Source organism: Gadus morhua, chromosome 3 (genome assembly GCF_902167405.1).
Source record: "Gadus morhua chromosome 3, gadMor3.0, whole genome shotgun sequence".
NCBI lineage: Eukaryota > Metazoa > Chordata > Actinopteri > Gadiformes > Gadidae > Gadus > Gadus morhua.
This window is the reverse complement of record NC_044050.1, coordinates 8,129,875-8,154,457: the sequence shown is the minus strand read 5'-3', so window position 1 is coordinate 8,154,457 and position 24,583 is coordinate 8,129,875. Positions and strand designations below refer to the sequence as shown.

The 24,583-nt window shown below is 48.3% G+C and overlaps 2 protein-coding genes across 3 annotated transcripts in view; one reads left to right on the top strand and one right to left on the bottom strand.

Annotated features, from left to right (window-relative positions):
* Nucleotides 1-3,362, top strand: part of uba6 (ubiquitin like modifier activating enzyme 6) — a 19,167-nt gene extending 15,805 nt beyond the window's left edge. For both annotated transcript variants that reach the window (XM_030351448.1, XM_030351449.1), the window contains exons 28-32: nucleotides 280-473; nucleotides 642-769; nucleotides 873-960; nucleotides 1,080-1,174; nucleotides 1,587-3,362. In XM_030351448.1, the coding sequence (XP_030207308.1) occupies nucleotides 280-473; nucleotides 642-769; nucleotides 873-960; nucleotides 1,080-1,174; nucleotides 1,587-1,734 (653 nt within the window). In that variant the 3' untranslated portion in view covers nucleotides 1,735-3,362. The remainder of the gene's footprint in view (nucleotides 1-279; nucleotides 474-641; nucleotides 770-872; nucleotides 961-1,079; nucleotides 1,175-1,586) is intronic.
* On the bottom strand, nucleotides 3,285-24,583 carry polq (polymerase (DNA directed), theta). The gene is made up of 35 exons (XM_030351447.1): nucleotides 24,302-24,583; nucleotides 24,055-24,148; nucleotides 23,249-23,733; nucleotides 22,895-23,136; nucleotides 22,365-22,541; nucleotides 22,110-22,240; nucleotides 21,598-21,754; nucleotides 21,394-21,505; nucleotides 21,065-21,266; nucleotides 20,806-20,947; nucleotides 20,439-20,585; nucleotides 19,930-20,142; nucleotides 19,418-19,560; nucleotides 18,884-19,094; nucleotides 18,064-18,206; nucleotides 17,118-17,311; nucleotides 15,758-15,882; nucleotides 15,089-15,332; nucleotides 13,165-14,761; nucleotides 11,402-13,037; nucleotides 10,678-10,818; nucleotides 10,215-10,417; nucleotides 9,659-9,875; nucleotides 9,076-9,269; nucleotides 8,659-8,784; nucleotides 8,374-8,548; nucleotides 8,018-8,141; nucleotides 7,746-7,846; nucleotides 7,397-7,479; nucleotides 7,053-7,154; nucleotides 6,747-6,858; nucleotides 6,222-6,346; nucleotides 4,672-4,807; nucleotides 4,157-4,257; nucleotides 3,285-3,720 (listed from the first exon to the last, which is right to left on the bottom strand). Exons 1-35 carry the CDS (start codon nucleotides 24,367-24,369, stop codon nucleotides 3,607-3,609), a joined length of 8,517 nt encoding a protein of 2,838 aa, XP_030207307.1. The 5' UTR covers nucleotides 24,370-24,583; the 3' UTR covers nucleotides 3,285-3,606.

Genomic DNA, 24,583 nt, shown 5'->3' with positions numbered 1-24,583 from the left:
ATATCTCCTTCGCTAAACAATCGTGTATCTCCTTACTGCTGCCACAGCAGCTGTAGTAAGAATACATATCAATGCATGCATGTTAACATTGAATAATGAGTATACTCTAAGACTGGGGTGGGCTCTTTTCATCGGGGGCCTCATAAGAAATTCGGAATGCCTTTGAGGGCCGAGGTAATTCTGTCATGTTTACTCGCGGGCCACTCAGAACCGGCCGTTTGATGTCCGGGTATGCTCTAAGAGGACGTCTCTTATTGTGGTCTGTTGTGTTGTTTCCAGAGTGGCTGCAGGTGTCCCCCATGCAGTTTGAGAAGGACGACGACGCCAACGGACACATGGACTTCGTGGCGTCGGCGTCGGCCCTCCGGGCGAGGATGTACGCCATCGAGGCCGCCGACCGCCTGAAGACCAAGCGCATCGCCGGCAAGATCATCCCCGCCATCGCCACGTCGACGGCCGCCGTGGCTGGACTGGTGAGGCCGGACGGCGCTCTCTGACCTCTGTGTCCACTCCGACATAATCTGACATTTAATTCATGTCGTTTCTGAGGCGGGATAACGAGTAAAGAAATGTATTCTTCATAATGTCCTTGGTTGAGATTGAAGTTCATTTTTGTTGTTCTTATCAAAAATCCATTTTAGGTGGCGCTGGAGCTCATTAAGGTGGTCGGCGGCTATGGATTTGAATCGTTCAAAAACTGCTTCTTCAACCTGGCCATCCCCGTGGTGGTGCTCACGGAGACCGCGCCCGTCAAACGCACACACATCAGGTAGGGGGGTGCAAGACCTGCCAAGCTAATGACTACTCAGGCTGAATTTAGAAAACACACACACCAACCTACCTACCTTTTGACTTGTCCATCTGCAACCCAGGGACAACATTTCCTTCTCCATCTGGGACCGGTGGACCATCTACGGCCATGACACCTTCACCCTCTCTGACTTCATCAGCGCAGTGAAGGTGAGCAGCTCCACACAGGGTAGCTTTAACTGGAGTAGTATTTCTAGTGGCTGTTTTAGGCTCAGCACGGCCGTAGGGTTCTTGTTTGTGGAGCGCTCTAACCTGTCACCGCTGTGCAGGAGAAGTACGGCATCGAGCCCACCATGGTGGTCCACGGCGTGAAGATGCTCTACGTGCCTGTGATGCCCGGACACAACAAGAGGCTGAAGCTGACGTAAGCAACGGCTGTCTGTGTCCCCTGTTTGTCCAAACAGTGTGTGTCTGTGTAGCTTGACTTGTCCTGGCCGCCACAATGAATCCTTCTCAGAGGCGTGGTCGCAGGATAAACAGGAGACACTCATTAAATACTAGGTCACATAAAAGTAGTGTAAGTCTCCTACCCGTCCCCTGCTACTGACAAGGAGTAGTTCCAGAATTAGTTTTGAGTGACACCTGTGTTATGGGTCCATTACACTTTTGTGAAATTGGGGCGTAGGACCAACCCTACAGCGTTGCCTTTCAGCGATTGTATTGAGGTCTCCTTGTTTCCGAGAGATTCCATCTCGGCATGGGCCTGTTTCTCCCTGATTCCCAAGTCCTCCCTGTGATCCGTGGCGTTCCTGGTCTCCCTCTCTCTCTCTCTCCAGGATGCACAAGCTGATCAAGCCGCCGTCGGAGCGCCGCTACGTGGACCTGACCGTGTCCTTCGTGGCCGAGGCCGACGAGGACGAGGACCGCCCCGGCCCCCCCATCAGGTACCACCTCCACCGCCGGGCGGGCGGCGAGACGCCCTGACGACCCGGCGGGACCACCGTCGACATCCTCTGACCCTAGCGAGCGTCTCCCCATGCATCTTGTTCTACCCACCATTGCCTCGGCCGTTGCCAAACGCTCCCCTTGCCCCCCACCCTACACATCACCATCAAGGGATCCAACTAGGGGGGGAAACCATGGCCCTTATATAGCAAGTCTCCTCAGCAGCCCCTCGTATAACGGTCCGGAACAAGGATGGCCAGTGCTGGTTCCAGTGGTCGACATCCTGTGTGGACCACTATGTGACTAAAGTAGCACTTAGCCCTGTACATAATTTCTTTTCAAATTTGGGTTTTCTACTCTGGTTTAAATGCACAGCTCTGTCTGTATCAATGCCTTAATTGATAACTCTGTTGCGTTTGTGGCAAAGAGTCTCTCAACCGAATACGTTTACAGATGCCTTCATCCAACCCTTAACATTAGGTTTTTATTTCAAAGCCCTGACAGACGGTAGAAGAGGAGCTTAGAGTGACGCTGAGGTCAATAGGGAGACGTCAGTAGGAGCTTGTTTAACGGGACGAGGGAATGCCGTTGTAGACGTGTTGCAGGTTAATGGGCTTGGGCAAACCCACCAAAGATACTGATTAGAAGTGTGTCTCCACATCAGCTGCGTCCCTGTGACCTCCACTGCCTGGTTTCTGACACGAGGGGTTTCAAGAAAGTGTTTAAGATCGATAGCATGGTGGTTGTCTGTGCAATGCAATGTTTCAGTTTGGAAGAACTTTGGAATATACTTGAATGGACTTGCTCGCGGTTTAGGTTTCATCCCGGGTCCTTGGAAATAAATAGTTTTAGTTTTTTTTTATTTAGAAATGGGGCATCTGTAACAGGAATCACCACCAACACTCCTGCATTCGTGGAAAAATATTTTTTTCTTTTAAATTCAGTCAAACACAATGTTGTCGACCACGTCACTGGAAGTTTGTCCAATGACATTTATTTGTAGTTTTTTCTGTCACCATGTTGTTTGAGACCGCGCCTCTTAAACATCTGTCCAGCCGTGGTGTGCTGGTTAAGTGTTCAACAGTTAGAGGGCACCTATTTAACCAGTGTGTGTGGTCAGTGTGATTAGCCATCGCAAGCCATTTCAGAATCGGCCTTGCCCTGTATCATAGTCACATCACAAGTGGCAGGCTCGTCCATCAGTTATACATTCAGGTGGACCCTCCAACTTGTGATGTCACCAAGTCACAGGGCAGATTTAGAAATGGCTTTCAATGGCTAATCACTCGCACCTGGTGGTTAAATGAGGGCAATTTATCAGTCAACCCCAGCACTAAAGGCATTGTCTAAATCAAGACCGCTCTCCTGGTTCAGGTTCCCAGAAATGTTCTTCTTTTAACTTGGCTTGTGATTGAACTAAGTTAATCTCTGGTCTTGGGTTTCATTGAAATATCCACTCTAAATGATTGATCTTCAGTTGATCTAGGTCGCACAAAATGCTTCCCCTATCGTATTTATTCCCTCCTTTAAAAAAAATATGAGAAACCCAAGCTGGCTAAGTTTGTTTTGCACAAATAATGTCTAAACGCTGACCGTGGTAGATTTGCAATTTAATGATGTCATAAATGTAAAAAAATATAAATAAAAGGAAATTCAAAACAGTGCAATGGCGTGTGAGTGTCTGTTATTTGGATGGAAATTCATTGCAAAGATTAAATTAAATGTCAGCTTTCAATGTCCATTACCAGAAATCCAAATGAGGTGTTATACCTCCAGTTCATATTATTCATGGCACGATTGTTTTCTCATTATGTACAGTACCAGTATAAATAGGATAAATTCATATAGTTACAGTTCATAGTAACATAGTCACTATCCCTGAATTAATCATGGTTGTCCGTTAGCATTCTGTTATATGTCAAGGTCTTCAAGGTTACCCCAGCTGGGTCCAGCTTTTATCTTGGCCTTTAACTTCACATGCAACTTCACCGCAGTCTCCATCTCTTTCTTCACTATCTGAGCCACCTGAGATGATTGGTAGAGAAAACACAATTCAAGTATAGTCAACAGAGTGTGCTCGCCTGAAGATAAAGCAAACATGAATTTGGGGAGTTTTAAGATATTCTATGGGCCGTAGTGTTTTTTTTTCATTTTCTCGTCTGGCGCTAGTAATTAGGGATTGATTGGTCCAGCTAAAAAAGGTAGCTGAAATTAGTTCAATGGTTACAGTGGATTTTCCCTAGAATAAATGTTCCCCTGTCTTCTGGAAAATAGGGAAGTGCGTAGAGTTGCAAATGCTTCAGAAATGTCATATCTAAAGTGGTATTTAATTAAATCTATGCTTCAATATATATATATAAAAAAACTACAATGAAGGTTAGGAATAGACTAATTTGATCTAATACAGGACCCTGGAAAGCAACGTTTGCAGTGTGCTCTGTGTAATGAGTTAACGTCCCACCTGGATGAGGTCCTCTTCTTTGGTCTCATAGATGAGCTCGTCATGGAGCTGCAGGATGAAGTAGGCTCCCCTCAGATGGGACGTCCCGCCCCGCCGACTCACTGGGGAGAGAACGACACACAGGCCAGTCCAGACGTGTTCTTAATTCTCTAGATTTTAGTCTTTTAATGTGGCTTCTGTGTCATGCACGTAGGGGCCACTAGTCTGGAGCAGTGCTTCCTGAACGGGTACACGACAAGTAGCAAAATGGCCAAGGCAATGCAAAACCATTAGGAGGTTTCTCATAACGTAAATGGTAAATAAACTATAGTAATAAGTCAAACATAATCCATTATAAATATTATATTCAGAAAGTAATTTCTCCATTTTATTTTTCTTCGCATGCTTTGTTCTGATCGACTCTTTTATCTCCGGATCGTAAACACGTGTGGTAAACGAGGTGGTTCATGGCCATTAGTCCTGACAGTCCTGACCCCTGCTGTTCATTGGGACGAGGCCCTGGATGCGACCCCTACCTGGCGCGGTGTGCTGGTGGGACAGGGGGGCGCTGGGGTAGAGCTCCCGCAGCCGCTTCTGGATGTTGACCGTGGCGAGCTTGACGATGTCGGCGGCCGAGCCCTGCACCGTGGTGTTCACCGCCTGCCGCTCGGCCTGGGGGGCGGGAAGGGAGGAGGGGGAAGATAGGTTTCAGAAATAATCAAATGGTCTGAGAAAACTCTGAAGATATCTAACGTGGGACTGGGGCGGAGATAACACAACTAAACCCACGGCTCCACCGTCTACGTTTGAATATTAATGCGTCACATCCATCTGATTGAATCAAAAGATGGTTATACGTTATATAATGTCAATGTAGTCGCAAGACAGATGTACTCGATCAGGTTAAACTGGTATGAAAATGGGATGGTATGATTTCTAACATGGTATGTGAGAAATCAACCCTAATTAAACTGACCTCTTCAAGAACTATACACCCTTTTCAAATTTGAGGACAAAACACGTGACCCGCTTTATACTAATCAGGGGTCTGCTACCTTGATGCCATGAGTCATAGAATTATCTCCACTAGCTTAGTGAAGATGACCTGCTGACCTGGTACATTAAAGTAGCAGACCCAGAGGTAGTGTAACGCCCCGTGCCCACTACCTCCGTCCGTTGACTGATCCCCATTGACTTTCAATGGGGACGGACGCGCAATGCATTGTGGATCCGTCCGTTCCGTTGGAGCCTTCGGCTCCGTCAGAAAGTTGAAAAATGTTCAACATTTCGGCAGCGACGGATCCGTCATCCAATCAGATCGCTGTACGGTTGCGGATTGACGCCCCGCCCTCATGGGTAAAATCCTCAGTTTGTCGATACTCATGCTAATGATCATGTGTTTTCCCTGCGTGTGATTTGTTGACCATTATGTTAATTTTGATGTGCCTGTCCCCGGACGTGATTGGCAGCTGCATCGGAGGGCCGAGGATCCGGGAGGATAAAGCACGGGCGAGCTCAACATCCACGGCAGCTGGCCTTGGATATGAAGCTTGCCATATTGGGTCTTCGAATGGTTATTTGTTGGTTGATCGAGGTTCTTGTTAATTGCTACACGGAAACTTATCCCATGCTCTGGGCTAAATAAACAAATAAACAACTTCCAGTTAACCAAAGACATCTGGTTTTATGTTGCCACCCCTTCCCCTAGCGGGGGACGTAACAATCGCGTATGCAAATTTAAGCACTGTGACGCGACTCGGGCTCTGACGATACCGCATGGAAAGTGGGTCATCTTGCTTCGAAACAAGCAGGAAGAAGGGGGAAGAACCCGGCGAAGTGATTTGATTGGCTGACGGATGCCTCTGCAAAGACTACTCCCCCGTCCGTCAGCCACGCCTTCCCACGTCCGTTGACTGACGGAGGTAGTGGGCACGTAGGGTCAGGGTGAACACAGAGTTTATCCTACCATGCTGTCTCTCTGAAATCGTCAGGCAGAACTGAAATGCACTCATAGTGAACACATGGGATAACTATGTCAGGCTGCATGTTAAACCCATGCCCAGGATAATGAACACGCTCTGCTCACGTGTGCCTTGGCGTAGCCGTTGCCGTTGGTGATGGCGGGCAGGTACCTCCGCCGGCCCATCAGGGTCTGGACGTAGCCCCTCCTCTGGCAGTTCTTCACCGTCTCCCTGAGGAAGGCCTGGATCCCTGGAGCAGACAGAAGGACGTCCCCGCTCAGTGATGGTGGAGGTGGTTCAGAGCACACTGGGATTGAAGAGGCTTTCATTCATTGAAAACAAATCAGCATTCTTCGGTCAAGCAATATAGTTCCTGAAGACAGCTGAATGGTTGCCAAGCAACACAGGCCAGCGTATCTTAGGATTTACGGCGCTTTGGTCCTAAAACGGACTTTCCACAAGTGTCATCACAGGACCCTCACAGGTGTCGCTCACAACACTAATTATCTCTGCTTTCATATAGCAGAGCAGACGAATTAGACTGAACTTCACTAGCTGAGTCGAGGTACAGCTTTCATAAAAACAGGTTTGATCTGTGTTATTATTCATGAATTGTATGATAGAGCTGAAGGTTATTAGATGAAGAGTACCTGTGTATCTGGATTTGAAGCTCTCGATGTAGCAAGCTGCATCGTTCTCATCCACTCCCATTTGCTCCCCTAAGGACTTGGGTCCCATCCCATAGATGATGCCGTAGCAGATCTACACACACACACACACACACACACACACACACACACACACACACACACACACACACACACACACACACACACACACACACACACACACACACACACACACACACACACACACACACACACACGATACTGAATTAATGAATTCTCAGGTATACACCATGAGAATACGTGTGTGTGGCACACACACACACACACCTGCTTGGCCTGTTGTCTGAGGCTGTCGTTCACCGAGTCCGGCTCAATGCTCTTCCACTCAGCTGCAATGCAGCGGAACACGTCTGCTCCGCCGTTCAGCACCTGACCCATAACACACGTGTTATAACTGGCATACATCAAGGCAATCGCTTACAGTTTCATATTGGTTAATAAAATGTCCCTTTTAATCGAATCATCATCTAAAAGACCAACACAGCTCATAACACCCTAACACCGACCTTAACCACTCTAGAACCCGTGCCCTGGTACATAGCAGTCCCAACAGACCCCATGGGAACCAGGGACTCAACCAGGGACCCAGGGAGCCAATCACAAAGACTCACCTGCAGGAGGCGCCGGTCCTTGGACAGGTGGGCCAGCACCCGGAGCTCCAGCTGGGAGTAATCTGCTGCTAGAATCATGCCCCCTACAGCACACAGGGAACCACAAGCCCAAGGACGTCAAGGAGAGCAGCTTTCACAACAAGCATCGACTCATCGCATGGCAATTCAATTGGCTATTCAAATGTAAATTGAGCGTGTATGAGTGGTACTGCAATCAGGTTATCGAATGATGATGTCATGATGATTCAATACAAAAAGAATATGATGTTAAAAAAATCTATTAACGATAAGGAGAAAACATGCGCTCCTCGATAGCGGAGGTGATCTTAAATATAAGCGGCTCATCCACCTGAGAAGGGCACAAAGGAATGCCGCATGCTGACGGAGAAGGCCGGGCCTTTCTTTGTACTGCCGACTGGAGCCGCCGGGATTATAGTGCGACGCTTCCTCCTGTGAAACAATGACAGCAGGATTACAAACTGAGCTATCCACAATGTCTACAGATTGGCTGTGGGCCATTGATGAATACTGGACACAGTTCATTATTTGGGCCATTTGGGCCTTGGAAACAAACAGCATTTGGAAAGAGATGCTCCATCCAGCGTAACGTCGTCGGCCTACCCTTGTTTGTTTGCAAGATGGCGGGCATCTTGTGAAGGGGGGCTCTCCCCCACCACGGTGGGCATGTCGATCTCAAAGTCCTTGGGGACATTCTGGATGTTGGGCTCTGTGAAGCTGACCCGACCTGCGGAGCATGTGGATTCAGAAAGCCTTGTTCAGTCCAAGAAACCAAAACCCACTTCATCATAACGGAGAAATAAAGGATGGGTCCGTTGAGCTCAGGTTGAAGGACGCGGTTCGATTCCCACTGAGGCCAGCCGTAGGATGCAGACACTTATGGGATGAGTAAGATGTCTGGAAGAAAGCATGTAGCGTTTCCATACATAGAAATGCCCAGATATGTCTCTGGTCGTTACCCGTGGCCGTGTGGGTCTGGGCGACGGGGTGGATGCGGTCCATGGCCAGGCCAGGGTGGTGCCTCTTCTCCCTCTGAAGGGGGAATACCACCTTGGTCATGGCGTTGGTGATCCGCCGCCACTCCAGAATCACCCCGGGCAACAGGTGGAGCGGTCGAAGCTTCTCCAGCACGTCCTGGCGACGTAGTGAAACACGTCCCATATCATCACACACTCCGCGGGCCACACAGAGAGCCTTACAATGAGGGGCGGTACCAGATGTACACGTTTTGACATGTCTTGTACCTTGGTAGTGCTGAACTGTTTGCCCAGTCGCACTTTGCCTCCCCTCCTGGTGTAGCCCAGAGTCTTCTTATTTATTACCCCGCCCACGTCACCATTTGGGGGCAGATGGAGCTCAAAGAACAAGATCTGCAGGACGGAAACACAGACACACACGCGCACACACACACACGCGCACACACACACACACACACACGCACACACACACACACACACACACACACACACACACACACACACACACACACACACACACACACACAAGTGGTTGACACACAGGATGATACATCCTGAACTTTGTTGAACTCTAAAGAGTGCATTATCCGTCATTAGGCATCTTATTACTGAAGTCTTTCCAATCCAAAAAGTGTATATTGGATTGGTCCAAATGACCACAGCATCCAAACATCATAGAGATACCTGTGCTATGTCGTCGATGCTGGTGAGGGAGAAGCTGTGCCCGGCCATGCCGTACGCCTGAGCCTCCAGGGCGCTGAGCTTGGCCTGCATCACGTGCTTCTGCCTCTCGCTCTCCCGCACACTGAAGCCCAGGCCGTTGAGCTCAAGCAGGGCCAGACACCGCTGGGACGGCATCTCCACCCGCCGGAACACGTCTGGTAGAGGCACACGATCAGTACAACTTAAAAGGTCCGTCATTTGGAGGTACGGTAGGCAACATTTGTGGCTCCATGCTGGCTCCAGTCTAGAGGGGAGTCTGCACTGTGCTCCTCAACCCTCCTTCTCCCTCCCCTCTCCCAAACCAGTCCAACCTCAAAAGGCGTGGCACGCTAACAGCCTTAACAAGAAATCTCTCCGCCAAGCTGTAGATTCAAAGCAATTTACCTTAATCCCAGTAGCCTTGAAGTTAGTCTTCATGGCACGATGGGTTTGAGGATATCATGTGTGGTCGTGTTTCCTTTACAATATTGTAAATTTAATTGAACCCAAAGTCCAATCCGTGTTTAAGTCCTTTACAAACAAATGCAGGCTGGTATAGCCTTACCCAGCATGCCGTCTTCCTCCAGCAGGCCGGTGAGGTGGGTCATGGTGGCGTGGATCAGCACGCTCTCTGTAGCCGCCTTCACGCGGGGGCAGTAGGTGCTGGCGTACCGGCCCTCCCCCAGTCCCTCCAGTAAGGCCAGCTCCGCGGGGCAGTAGAAGGTCACCATGTTGGCCAGGGTCCTCTCCTCACTACCTGGGTCCACCAGCCAGCAGGCCACCTGTGGCAATGCCGGGGTTCAGTTATTATCAAAAGACGATTCAGGTGTGTGTAAAGTTTTGGCTTTTGCACATTGCGGTTGTTATTCCAAATCACAAGTAGAAATCGTGAATCAAATGTATATTTTATGATGTAATCGTGGTGAATGATGGCAACATCGCATTTGATAGTTGAGTCAGTTGATTTCTTAAGTTTGTTTACAAAAACAAACAATTTATCCAGCAGATGACTTCCATGTCAATTTCTTAACTTTAAGTAAGAGAAAAAAGACATTCATCCGTATGATATAACAAAAATAAAGGATCATTAATCATCATTAAGTATATAAGATTGTTTGTACCTTGGGGTCTTCACAGCTTCCCTCCAGACTGACACCGCAGCTCAGCACCAGTGTTTTGTACACATGGATGATGTCATAGGTGATAACCACGACAGCTGAGTGGCTGACCAATGGCCTGTTCAGACAGGCCTTCACCTGCTCCAACCTCTCACTCACTGGCAAATCAGCATCCAGCGGAGGCGGGGCCAAACTAGAGCTCAAACCTGCAGTGTTACACACAAAACCAAAATGTATTGTCTGTGGTTAAGGATGGTGTCTGTGGTTATGTAAGGGCTGGTCTGTGTATTGATATGGTTTAAGAAAGATATATTGCACTACAGAGAATTAAGGTCTGTATTACTGGATTTATTTGCCCTTTGATAAAAAACTAATACACATTAAAAGACTAATACACATTTGCAAATGAATCTGGTGACGTCAGGCTATTTATCGTAGCCAGTGCTCGCCAATAACCGGCATCCACCTGAGCTCTGCTCCTGCTGCAGAGAGACGTAGAATGCATCCCTCGAACCCCAGCAGACGCTCAGGCCCATCAGCACCAGCCCATCCTCTCCCCTCACTGGGAACCCGGCCGCACTGCACAGCTTCTGCCGGTTTGCTGACCCTGCACATATCACACACAACACGTAACGTCATTGTTATAGCAGAGTGCTTTATTGATCCCCGAAGCAAAGTTTAAGTGTTGCAGTAGAAAATCACAAACATGACTGAGAGAACACACAATGAGGAAGGTAAAAGTAAACAAAATATATACAAATACAAATATGACGATACTACATACAACTACAAATAAATACAAATTGAATTTAACTTCAAGTCAAGTCATTGCTATTTTTGCACAAATGGAGGAATCTCCTTACCCAGCACCTGGGAGTCATCATAGGTGGTTAGGCTACTGATGTTGGTAGGAAAGTCCTCCTGTTATAGTCCTGTTACAAGTTATTTAGGGGGTTTGCACGACTTGGGGACTGGGGACAACAGTGTACCCACTCGGCGCCTCTTTCATCCTCAGCACACGGCATACTTAAGTCCCATGATTAAGAACAATGGTGGCTGATACATTAATACTAATATACTATATATACTACTGATTGCACATGATTGATATAGTCTTGCAGCTGATCATAATCAAGCTCTCAAAGCGTGTCTAGAGGACCACCCACTACATGTGCACCGGCGGCGCTGACCTCTCTTGTGTTGCTCTCCGATGCCGCCCTCGGGATGCTGGGTCTGCTCTGGCCGTTGGCAGGCCAGTGCCAGGGAGTAGCGCTCCTTCGTCCTCCACTCGCTGATGAACGTGTGGAAGAGTCCCCGGTCACTGGCCACGTCGATGATTGAGAAGGCCCCGGAGCTGCTGGGTGTGAGGGGGCCGCTCTGGGACAGCTGGAGGCTGAAGCCCTCGTCGATAACCGATGTGTCTTCATCAGGCTGGCCGGCCTCCGGTTCAGCTGGGATTGGAGGGACTGCGTCTGGTACCTCCGAGCGGGTTCTTGGCTTGTGGTCGTCTCCCGCTTTGGATTTGTTGTCGAGTTCGGGAGCCGATCTGTTTTTATCGTTCCCGGACGTGGATATATCGGCAGGCTGGGGACGGTGGCTGGGTCCTGGGAGGGATGTTTGACATGTTGGAACCTGCTTTGAGCTGCGGAGGCCTGTGGAGCTGGTGGACTGTTTCAGAGGCTTGGCAGACAGAGGCGAATGGACAGAGGAGGTTGTTAGTTTGATTCTGGGAGTGACAGGTGCCGTCTCCTGTGTGGGGGGGATGAGGTCAGAGGCAGAGGATGGCCTCTCTCCGGCTTTCTCTTGTCCAGGGCCTTCCTCCGTCGCTTCAGAGCGGCTCTGGGCAGCAGGCGGGAGTGTCTGATGCTGCTGTTTCCCATCCCTCCCCATCACAGGCTGAGGTATTTCCAGGTCCTTCCCTGCAGCATTGTGCACGTGGGCTAGCGTGACTGATGCTGTTGTTTTTATTGTTGTGACACTTTGGAGGGGTGGGTCAGCCATGCTGGGCCACTGATCGAACATCTCTTGCAGTCCAGGGCTGCAGTCAGGAAAATGATCAGGTGAGCTCTGGATGTGCTTGGCTTTTGCTACACCCTGTCTGACTTCATCCCTGCCCGCTCTCTTGCTTGCCTCACCCATGTTCAAGAATACATGATCATGGTTTCTCGGTGGCGTAATTTCTTTTAACTTTTCAGCTCGACCTTGGGTCCCACCTGTATCCGTATGGCCCAGCTCGATTGATTGGAGCGGTTTGGTTTTGGATGGGGCCAGGTTGGGTTCTGGTAGCTTAAACTGAGCAGGCTTAAGGCCTGAATGTGTTCCCTGCTGGTCTGCCATCAGCGTACGGTCTGGTTTGGACTGTTTACCTTCACCATGGCTACGTCTGCGCCCTTCTGGGGATCTCTCCGCGTGTCTGAGCAAGCTCTGCCTCTCCAGGAAGTGCTCCCCCACCAGCAAAGAGTCACCCCATTCAGACAGATTGAAGGACGACTCGCTCCATTGCTTAGCCTCTTCTGCCTCCTGATTGGCCAGAAGCTCACTGCGTCGTCGGTCCTGACCAGAGGGAAGTTGGGGGTTTTCTGCAATCTCCCCTCTAAGCGGCTCCTCTTGATCTGGTGGAAATAGCCCGTCCTGGTCTGGGCTGAGGCCAGCGAGAAGGGAGCCCTCATAGAGACTGTCAAACAGGAAGCTACTGCTTGCATTTAAACTCTCAGAATCAACCGGATCCACGTCTAATGCTGGGCGGATGTCAGCCTCCTCTTGCTTCTGTTTTTCTTCACCATCTTCTTCGTCCATGTTCTCACAACCATCTACTCTTGGAGTGATCTATTGAAATCAATAACAACCATCCATCACTAATCATTCATATAACGTACAATATATAATTGTGTACACATTGACCAAGTATACTATCATTATAATTAGAGGAAATAACTCCACTGAACTGACTCACCTGGTGGCTTGCGTCCAGGATTAGTTCTAGCTGGGCATCTGTGAGAGATATATTAAATCTTGGACCAGCGTCATCAGGTCTTACATGGGATTGGGCCTCAGTTTGAGAGCTGTGAGCATTGTTGCCAGCATGAGGTTTCTGCACCTCAGGCTGGAGTCTTCCTTCATTCTCCTCCAGCACTTCACCTTCCTGAAGTCTGCTCGCTCTCCCCTCATTCAACTTTTCCCCCTGTTCCTCTCCTTCCCCGCCCGCCTCCCCTCCCACCGGGTTCACCTGATCAAACATGATCCTCTCGGTCATAGAGTCCAATTCAAAACTGTCGGATCCAAAGCCTTCCTCGGCCTCGTTGGAGTCCACTGGCACGGCCTCCTCTCCGTGAGCGCCATCTGTGTACAGCTCTGGGGAGGAGAACCGCTCCTCCTCCTGTCTCCTCCTTCGCTCGGCCACAGACGAGAGGGGAGGCGTTGGCGCGGGAGAGTTGGACGGCGGCCCCACAACTGGAACCGGTGACGTCTGAACATTAATGGGAGAAGTGGAATCGGGAAGACCCCCTAAATCACCCGCTTGGGGGGGATCGGTTGAAATAACGGCGGGCGTCTGCGGAGGTGTTGGAGAACTGTGACGTGGACTTTGAACGATCTCCAATTCAGAATCCACTGATGGCAGTGCTTGTTGCACAGTTTGGACAGCTTCCAACGCGTTACTCTCAGTATGAATAGACTGGAGGACTTTGCTCAAGGCTTTGGAGTGCTTTACCACTCCTGACCGAGCAGGGAAGGCCACAGAGTCGGCGGCGGCGGCGGCGGCATCCTCTTTAAATGCCTCTGCAGAACCCCGACACTGCCCCTGCCTTCGGGGTACTGGGGCCCGGAACCGAGGTGGGGGCATGGGGGACGTTGGGGGTAGAGGAAGGGTCTTGAGCGGAGGAAGAGGACTGAACACCAACTCGGCCAATTCCTGCGTCAGGCTTCTGTGGCGAACGGCCCGCTTTGTGTTCACAGCTTCTGGTTTAGTGGGAGTCACCTCTTCACTCCTGATCCCGATTCCCTCCTCTGCTCTCTGGCCCTCCCTTCCAGCTGCCCCCTTCCCCACCGTCTCTGTGCCTCTTTGCTTTGCCACGTGTTCTGTCATTTCCGGATTGTGAACGATGGCAACGGTTTGATTGGTTGATTTAGCCTCTGCTCCTCTCTCTGTCAGGCCGTCGTGAGCTGTCTCTGTTCTGACTGTGTGTCGCTTGCTTCCCGGTGGGCTCTCATCACGTTTCTCCTCTGCTTCTCTCTCTGCCCCTCTCGTCCTATTTTGATCTGTTTTCGTATCCTCTTTCTGTCCTTCTGCTCCCTTGTGTATTTCCCTCTTATTGGGGGATTTTGATTGGCTGCTGCTGTGTCCGTCATCTGGCCCTGTGTCAGAAAGAGTCCCCGGGTCCCACTGGACCCCCAGCTCAGCCAGGTCTCCCTGGAGGAGGAGCCTGGCCTCAGACACAATCTCATTGGCTGCTTCCTTTTCCGTCAGGGCCCGCCCACCACTGACCCAGACGCAGCGCAGGCTCCGCCTCTCGGCTGCCTCCACCTCGCTCTCGTCCACGGCCCGCTTGGAGCTGTCGACCACATCGGGGCATGCCGTTACTTACAGGTTATGACAGAGGGGAGACCACTGACCACACTGAATAGGCTAAGGGAAAATGATTAGCAAATAAAGACGGCCCTGCCCAGATGTTCTCTTCCATTCACTGACGCCTGTGACCGTCAGTGAATGGAACTGATAACGTTATCTAACAAGGGCATGTCAACAAATGTCACGGTTTAGGGTTAGCTTACGCTTGCATACAAATAGGGAAATGCATTACAAATGTCCAATGTTTGCGATATACATAAAATGTATATCGCAAAATGAACCCCCCACACACACACACACACACACACACCTCTTAAAGGGAACGGCTTTCCGCAGTGCTTTCTCCACGTCGGCAACGGTGGCCCTGGCGAGCTCGGCCACGGTGCACAGCCCCTGGGCGTACAGCGCTCGGGCCCGCGTGGCGTTCAGCAGGGACACCCGCACCAGGTCCACCAGCTCCCTCTGCACGCCGAAGCTCAGCCGCGTCTGATACTGGGACAGCAGCAGCTCCATGCTGCTCCAGCCCAGCCGCTTGCAGAACACCGTCACCATGCCTGCCGGGACGGACAGAGAGACAGAGACAGAGACAGAGAGAGAGGCAGGCGGACAGACAAACAGGCAGGCAGACAGAAAAAGAGAGGGACAGAGAGAAAGAGAGAGTTTGAGGGGGGGGGGGGTTACTGACGATGCTGGCCTTTTGCATGGATACGTTCATTTAAATGTCCCTGACAAGCTTGAATCATAATTCCCACACTGTTGAACTGAACAAATGAACTGGTGTATGCGTAACACATCTAGCATAAAACAAGCTTTGGTGCCATTTTTTGGCATTTGACACTAAATTACAGTTGCACAGGTTCAACATTCAGATCAAAACCACCCTAGCCTCAACAGCAGCTAAGAGACTCTGGATTGTAGGCATGTGTATACGAGACAGCAACAGGCATGTGTTCACCCTAATAAACTGTGGGCCATGTACCTGCGTATGTGGAGGCAGACTGCTGCAGCGACTGCAGCTGGCCGCGGTTGCAGTTGTACCTGGAGGCCACCGTTGCCAGGGGAACCTCCTTCACCAGGTCCTGCAGGACCAGGGTGGTGAAGAACCTGAAGGAACCACCAGCTGGTTAGTTCACGCACACACAGCGTTGGAGGATTCCTGCTTCACACAGCAAGACATCCAAGTGCCATGTCCACCTGTCAGTGGAGCCGGCTGATCTAACCTATAGACCTGTTCAGCAGATTTATGTGGTCTCAAACTGGGCAATCCGTCGATAGCAGAGTGCACACTATTGATGGGTCGTTTGCGACCGAATCAGTTCGAATGAACCAATCTTTAACAAGAACGAGCCAACCTGATTCTTCTCTTATTCGTTCTCAGACTCGACTCCTCCCAGACCCATTAGTCGCTGCCTCGCTGACTCGCTGACTCGCTGTTCATTCACTGACTGTGAGTGGTGAAGAGGGAAGACGGTTAGTGAGCGAGCGTATGATAATATGATTAAATATCAGCGAAATGGTAAATGCATGCTGATATTATTTTCTGTCTCATGCCAGATTACTAAATATTTGAATGTCTGGTCAATCTGTCTCGTTCCTTGGTTCGTTCTGCCGCACGTGACCCGGCCGGGACCCCCACCTTGGTCGATCTTGATCGATTCTTGAGTGGGGGTGGCCATCTCCACAAGTGTTAAGTTCCTGTTACACAAGAAAAATCTAATATGCCCAGAATAAACACAACTGTACATAATTTACTTTAAACTCCCTCATCGCTAAATCGAGTCTATTATCTTGCTGATATGTTAAACATCTATTAATCAACTACACCCCCCCATCCCGCTGCGTTTGGTTAAAGTTGTAATGTTGTGTTGATTGATGACCGACTTGCACCATCATTTGAGAATGAGAATGAGGGAGGAGCTGAGTCTGACTGACTCTGCTGAGAACCGTGCATTCCATGATTCGATTCACCGCTACCGGAAACGAGACTGAACGAACAAACGATTCTGAACGATTCTTCTTGGCGAACTGACCGACGCAAACTGAATCAAGGAAAAGAATCATGAAATCCATCACTAATGCACACTACAAACAGTGGGAGTTCTCATCTGGGAATTGATTACGCATAAAGTACCGTGGAGTGAACACATATCATTCAGTTTAGACATGTATTTTAAATACAAAAGGGAGTGAATACGTGTTAACCATCGCAATCTATAAATCCATCAACTTCACAAACAAAAAAAACACACACACACGGTACACAGAACCCAGCCGGGAATAACCTTAATACAGGAATTCCTACAAATCAAACCCAGACGTCCACACAGCTGAGCCCTCACCGTTTGTGGACGGCCATCTGCCGGCGCTGCGCGTCCGTCTTGGCGACCAGCTTGCCGCTGACGGAGCGTGCCAGGAAGCCCTCCTGAACGCCCACCAGCTCCGCCACCCTCTTCATGGAGGAGGGCAGCTGCTCCCACAGGCAGAAGAACTGGTACCAGTCGATGGTGGTCCAGTCGGTGTACACCGGGGTGATCTGAACACACGGGGGGGAAGGGGGGTTGGACTTGTGGGTTCGAATCGCATCCCCAAGAGCAAGAGGCCTGACCCCGACTCGCTTTCTTATGTTATGCATACATTAATCATAAGTGAGTTGACGTGAAAAATAGAAGTTGTATCATCATCAGATGATTAAAGTTATGTTAATTGAATAAATAGCATGTTGTAGTAAATACTGAATAGAAAATAGCCAATGTATATTCTGTTCCATAATATTGCATAAAGTCGTTCTAATTTTGGGTTCTAAGGATATGTTTTGCACATTCAATTATCCTCAACAAATCCCCTTCAATCTGTTAGAAGTCACAATGATATATTTAAATTAGAATTTGGATGTGCAAATGTTTGGGTGTTATATATATATATATATATATATATATATACATACACATACACACATACTGTATGTATGTATGTATGTATGTATGTATGTATGTATGTATGTATGTATGTATGTATGTATATATATATATATATATATATATATAAAAATGTAGGGATATTAATGTGTGTACCGTCTATATACACATTATTTACGATTATTTTGTTGATTGAAGAGATGGATCCTCCTCTTGTTTGTGTCCTCTTGACCTATTTTTTAATCTATTTTGAATATATATATACAAAATAGGTGTGTGTGTGTGTGTGTGTGTGTGTGTGTGTGTGTGTGTGTGTGTGTGTGTGTGTGTGTCCGTGTCCGTGTGTCCGTGTGTGTATGCGTGTGTGCACCAGGTAGAGGGTGTGCAGGTCGTTCTCCAGTACGAAGCCCTTCATGGCGCGCTGCAGGTCAGCGAATATCCCCAGGGCCTCGGGGGGAGAGAGGGAGGAGGAGAGAGTGGCTGCTCCCAGCAGGGACGGAGCAAACCGCTCCTCTGGCCGCCAGGAGGAGAACACACATTAGTCATGGGAACCAAACAGCCTAAGGCTCAATGAGGCATTAGAGATTAAAAGGTGACCGCTTTTTAAATGTCTATTATTTAAACCATTTTTCAGTCTGTGGCAAATATGTTGAAATAGTCAGAGAATAACATTCTCTCTACTTAATGATGGAAAAGCGGATAATGAAGTCTAGTGGTAATCTACAGTGTGGACATTTGATCACTAGAATAAGAACATACAAAACCCATCATTAATCATTTTTCCTAAATAGTGATGATCTTGATCCAAATCGTCATCAATTTCATTGTCCTCCTCATCCCCACCGAGGCCATCAATTATGCAAAAAATTGAATTCATATATTTCATCACTTATTTCATAATTTCATAACGTCTCCTTATAATAATCTAAAATGGATTTAACTGTTGTTAATAGTTATTCATTTATTTGATTTGATTACTCACATTTTATTTATATAGTAAAATGTATTTATTTAATCTATCCTTCTGTTATTTCTCAATTTAATTTGGTTTGTGAGAACAACCAAATAAACCAACAAGAAAGAAGAAGAAATCCCCTTTCATAGCCTGGTATGATCTAGACCAGTACTCAAACATCATCGTCCTCGACAACTGAGCATCCAAAATTTAAATTAAAAAGAGGCAGCCACACCTTCCCCCTCCTTCAGGATAGTGATGAACTCATTCTCCATCAGCCACTCCACACAGGCCTCGATGGCGCCCCTGTTGGTCTCGGGCTCCGGCCCCTCCTTCAGGCCCCCGTCCGAGGGGTCCCGCTCCCATCGGGCGCTGGCGGCCAGCAGCGTGCAGGAAGCGTACACCCGCACATCCTGTGGTGTGCTGGCCACGCCTCCAACGATGATCTGTACGTTGGGGGGAGGACAAGGCACTGAATTATGGATGTGGTAATGGAGGTAAACACATCCCTGCTCTGGTGCACGCAGAGTTGATTACACCTCAATGCTGCAACCTCAATTCAATACTGTCTTACTCTCCCTCGAATGGTAGAGCTAATGCAATGCATCCATGGACAAAGTGTTCAACACCATCAGTACGATTTAGAGTTAGGGCTTCCATTCCCACTCCCCCAAACCCTGAGCGAATACGTGCCCTTGTCTGACGTGTCTGACCACCCAATTGCTTACATTATGAGGAGCTAGTAGGAGGAAGACTGAGCAACACATACCTCCAGGATGGCTCGAAGCATGCTCGTGGTGACACCATCCCCCTCCTGCTTCACCAGGCAGCTGCTGATTGGTCGAAGCACACCCTGGACAAGGGTAATGCCTTTCTGCCTCTCAGACTCCTTGCACACAAGCACACTCTCTCCTGTCCCAGAGAGAGACAGCAGACGTCCAGCTTGTTACAGTCACTGTGTTGGACGTGCCGTCAGACTTTACCAATTATTGATGTTTATTGACCTTCATTTTTAAAGAACATTTTTTGGATTTTGTTTGATTTGATCCACCCGCCACAGAAACTAACCAGTTTAGTCATTCAAACGTATATATCTTCCGAACTCCAATGTGGCGTTAACAGAAAAAAATAAGCATGCTTTACGGAAGCAGCTGTCAATGGCTTTCGTCCTTGGCCCATCGCCCACACCTCTCACGGTCTCGCTACTGAACCAAACCACTGATCATTGCATCATTTAGTTTCTCAGTCATTTTGGCCACTTCTATTCGTGGGTTCTCTTGCCTTGGGTGTCCACCCCCTTGCGGCCCGCCCGCCCGGCCATCTGTTTGTACGTGAGAGGGTCAAGCAGGTGTCCATTGAAGGTGGGGGTTCGGATGATGACCCTGCGGGCCGGGAGGTTGACCCCAGAGGAGAGGGTAGAGGTCGCGGCCAGCACTTTGACCAGGCCCAGGCGGAACGCACCCTCCAGAATGTCCCGCTCATCGAAGGTGAGACCTACAGAGGACACAACCAACAAAACCATATGGTAGAGGTGCAGGACTTGCATACCGTCTGTTGAATAAGGGTTTCACTTGTTAGTAGAAGGAAAGTTGCTATGGTAACCATCCACCCTGTAATCCAATAAATGAATTCCTCGATAAAGAAAGACATTGATGCCATCTGTGAGGACAACACGGCCAAAGATAAAATCGTAAATACATAGTTAGAATATTCATATTTTTCTTTCTTTCATTATTATAACAACAATTTCCTTAATATTTAAATGGCTACGCTGCAATTGGTTTAATCACCAGCGTGGTGGAAGCCAACCCCCCAGGGGACGCAGCGCTGTAGGGTAGGGTCTAGCCCAGCAGGGGTGCGTCTCAGCTGGGCGATCACATCAACCAGGCCCTTCTGGTCCAGACATACCGCCTGGGGGTCGGCCCCAGCCTTGCCATCTGCAGAATACAAACAATACATGACATTTTACCACTGGAAGTAATACATCCACAATTATTAGACAGTCAATATAATCATTCCTGTTAAATGACCATTAATCAATTAGTGTCATTCCTTTGATTCTGATATCTTTGTATAAAATGTAGCATGACAAGGTATAGACAGTAAAATAGTTTTCCATAAACAAAAGTTAAATAGTGTAAAGATGCAAGAATTCACCAGTATTTCGGAGATTGTAGAATGCTCTAGCGATGCTGTCGGCTAGCTTCTCACACCAGATTTTTGAGGGGCAGAAGAGCAGCACAGAGTGGCCGTCTCTCACCGTCTCATAGCTCAAACTCACTATGTGGTCGTCATCCCCCTTATATTAAACACACACACCCAAACAGTTAACACACAATTAACACACAAACACAATCAACACAGTTAATCACCTCTGGATTGAAGGATCCCCTCCCCACCTCCCAAACTCACTCACCTTCACATTAATGGCAGGAGAGAACTTTCGAACCAGGGAGAGTGTGTTGTCGTAGATGTTGCTGCCCACCTTGACAAGCTCCTGCAAGGGGACGGGCCTGAAGTCGGTCTGATAGAGCTCTGCTCCCAGCCACCCAGCCAGCAGGGCCAGGTTAGGAAGGGTGGCACTCATACCTATTATCTGCACGCCATCAGAGAAGGAACTGTTGGGACAGATTATACATGCATAATCAATCACACGCCAACACCTTTTTGAAGGAAAACGATCAGTAAGACCAGACCAACAAATCCACCAAATAGACCAAGTGACGTAATAAAAGACAGACGGACCCTTTATCGTTCCGCTGCAGTGCAATGAACCGTATCTTGGTCAGCAGCAGCTCGAGAAGGTAGCCCCTCCCGGAGTCTCCCACCATATGCAACTCATCCACCACCACCATCCCTGTGATGACCCCGATGAAAAAATGCAGACGCAAAATGAGAGAAACTCATTTAATACATGTCATCGGTGAATCGATACATCAGGTCCGTTACCTAGAAGGTCCATGCTGTCTTCTTCTATCAGTCTGTTGACGAGGGAATTGGCCTTCTCTATTGTGCACACCGCCACGTCCAGAGCCCTGAAGCCCCCTGGCGCCGAGGTGCCCCCCATGTAGCCCTCCACCCGCACGCCCGCCTCTTCAAACACACTCTGCAGGGGCGACAGACAACACAGACACACATTGGTGTTGCAGCCGCATTGTTGATTGCCCGAAAATGTATCTATTGTAAGTGTGATGATCCTGTCGTACCCTCTGTTTATTTACCAAGTTAACATATCAAACATTAGCTGCTTATTCATCCTTTGTTACTTGTCTCTATTTCAGCCAGATAGAATGAACACTTGAATGAACACTGCCTATTGGATAAGACAAGCTCATTTAGACATTGCTTTCTTCTGGAAACTAATGTTGTGATGTTACAGACAGACTGACTGACTGACTGACTGACTCCATCCATCCATCCATCCATCCATCCATCCATCCATCCAGGTGACCCTCCCTCACCTGAAGGTAGTGCATTTTCTCTTTGGCAACCGAGACGAATGGCAAGATGAAGAGAGCCTTCCTTTTAGTCTCCAACACACGCTTCAACATCAGCAGCTCCGACACCAACGTCTTCCCAGCACTGGTGGGGGCTAAGACCGTACAGGATAACGTGGACAGAGGGAGAGATAGCTTTGTTGAACCAAAATGCACGGCAATATTAAAGCGACCAACTTCTTATGACCTGCATGTCCGCTACGAACTCAGCCGTCTTACCCGCGTAGACGAGGTTCTGTCCCTGCAGGACCTGGCCAACGGTCAGGCACTGGGCCTGCCAGTCGAACATGTGGGTGACCCCGTGTCTCTTGTAGCGCTCCAGGACGGGTTTCGGAAGGCCCCAGCTGGACAGCAGAAGCTTCTCTGCGTGCTCTTCAGGAGCACGCATGGCAAAGCCTAGAGAGAGAGATTATACACTCCAATTAATGAAGGATTCTGTGTTTAATGTTGACCAACACGGAAGAATTCATGATGCTAATGGAACAGGAACTGATCGTATCACCTTTTGTTAAAAATCTGGCTAGGGGCAGTTTGATAAATGATATCAGACAAGCTCTTTGAATTCAAAATGTTTTAAACCGTTGAAACAATGGAATCGATGATATACAATGTGTACTCCTATATGGTATATCTTTATGACAGGGCAGTTGCTATGTGCTGATATGATGGTTATAAACAGCACTATATCATTATCAGCCCTGGACTTAGTTCGAGAGGTATACCAACAGCTGGCTTTGGTGTAGCCTCACCTTGCTGAGTTAAAGTGTCAGGGAGATGACTAGCCTCGAGGCCAGTGGGTATTGTGAGTACAGATGCCGAATGATTCTGTAAGGACCGCTGGAGTTCTGCCTTCTTCCTGGCCGCTGCCAAGTGGGTGGGGCTAAACAGGATGAAGTTCGTGGAGGCGTCCAATGGGGAGTCGGCTTTGCTAATTGGACCAGCTTTTGCCGGGCTTAGAGGGGAGTCTCTTCTCCTGGATTTGTGCACCCGACTGTTGAAAATGAGTTAACCATTCAAGAACCATCCAACAAATCTGAATTTAATAATAAGGTGTGAATTTAGTGTGAATATACAACAAAGTGGAAGTGGAAGTTAAGACTTACCCAGGATCCACCGCTTGCAGCTTGGTCGGTGTGTTTCCATGGAGCAGTGTGTTGCTGGGGCCCGCAGAGTCTGATTGGCAGCTCTTGGTTCCTCTCTGAGGAAGCTGTGCATCCTCCAAGTCCTCGCTAAAGAGAAGCTTTTGGGCGAGATCTTTGCAGCCGGCCCTCCGCAGACTCCCACCCCCATTACTGCTTTGCTTGCAGGCTCGCTTTGCTTCACTAGCTTGTTCAGGGTGGCAGTGGGCTTCGTGTGTGATCCGATTGGGACGTGAATTACAGTGTTGAATGGATTCTTCCCGGTTCAGACTCTGTGTCGAGTCGTTTTTCCGCTTTCTGGTGCTATTGTTTTGTCCATTTGTGTGGATGGTGATTGGTGGATCCATTTGAAGCAGAGGTTTTACAGGGTCCAGGGCATCGAGTGCCTGCATCATCTCATCTTCAAGTGCCAGGGAGGATTCCCCCAATGGAAATACCGCGCCTCCGCCCTATGAAAGCAAAGGGGTCTCCTGTCAAACTAGCAGTGCTCAAGGTAGCAGTAGAAAGTTGCAGCAAAATGATATCTGGAATATATATGGATTATAGCTTTGTTTCTTTTCCTGAATTATATTATTGTGTGGATTATTATCTGTATGGTTGTGATTATTGTTTAGAGTGGTTCATGTACTTTACCAACATATTCGATTTGTCATTGATAAATTGTTTTTTGTATATCTATATATATATAGATATATAAAGGCGTGAATGAACGATTCTTTTAAGAGACGGGGATGACAGTAGGAATCAGATTTCCTTGCAGTCAGACTCACCACGTTAGAGCCCTTGTGGTTCTCTGTCTCCAACGTCGTTTTCTTCGTGAGTTTACCATGTTTTCCGGTAATTGGTTCATTGTAGACTTGATTGCTGTAAAAAGCACATCGGGCGTAGTAGGTGGGAGGTTTAATAATGCATATTCATATTAATTTAATTTCAGTGTAACTCTTGTATGCATCCTTATTGTACAACCATCATGTACAGGTAGTCATGTAGTGAACTAGTCATGTATGTGTTCTGTACCTTTTCTTGACGATCTGGTGTTGTCCCATGTAACACTTCTTTTTATGTGGAGGGCCCAGGTTGCTCATACCGACAACTTCGTATGAGTCGACTTACTGAACGTCCAAGTTGTTTTGAATTCATACACATGACATCGATGTAAAACAGTAATCGTAAAAATTGCTTTCTATATAATATATGTTAATAAACATGCAAACAAATTGCAGCCGTTTTCACAATATTTAGACGCGAAACTGTAAACATAACTTAACACGACTGAAATCAAAAAAGACCGCTGCGTTG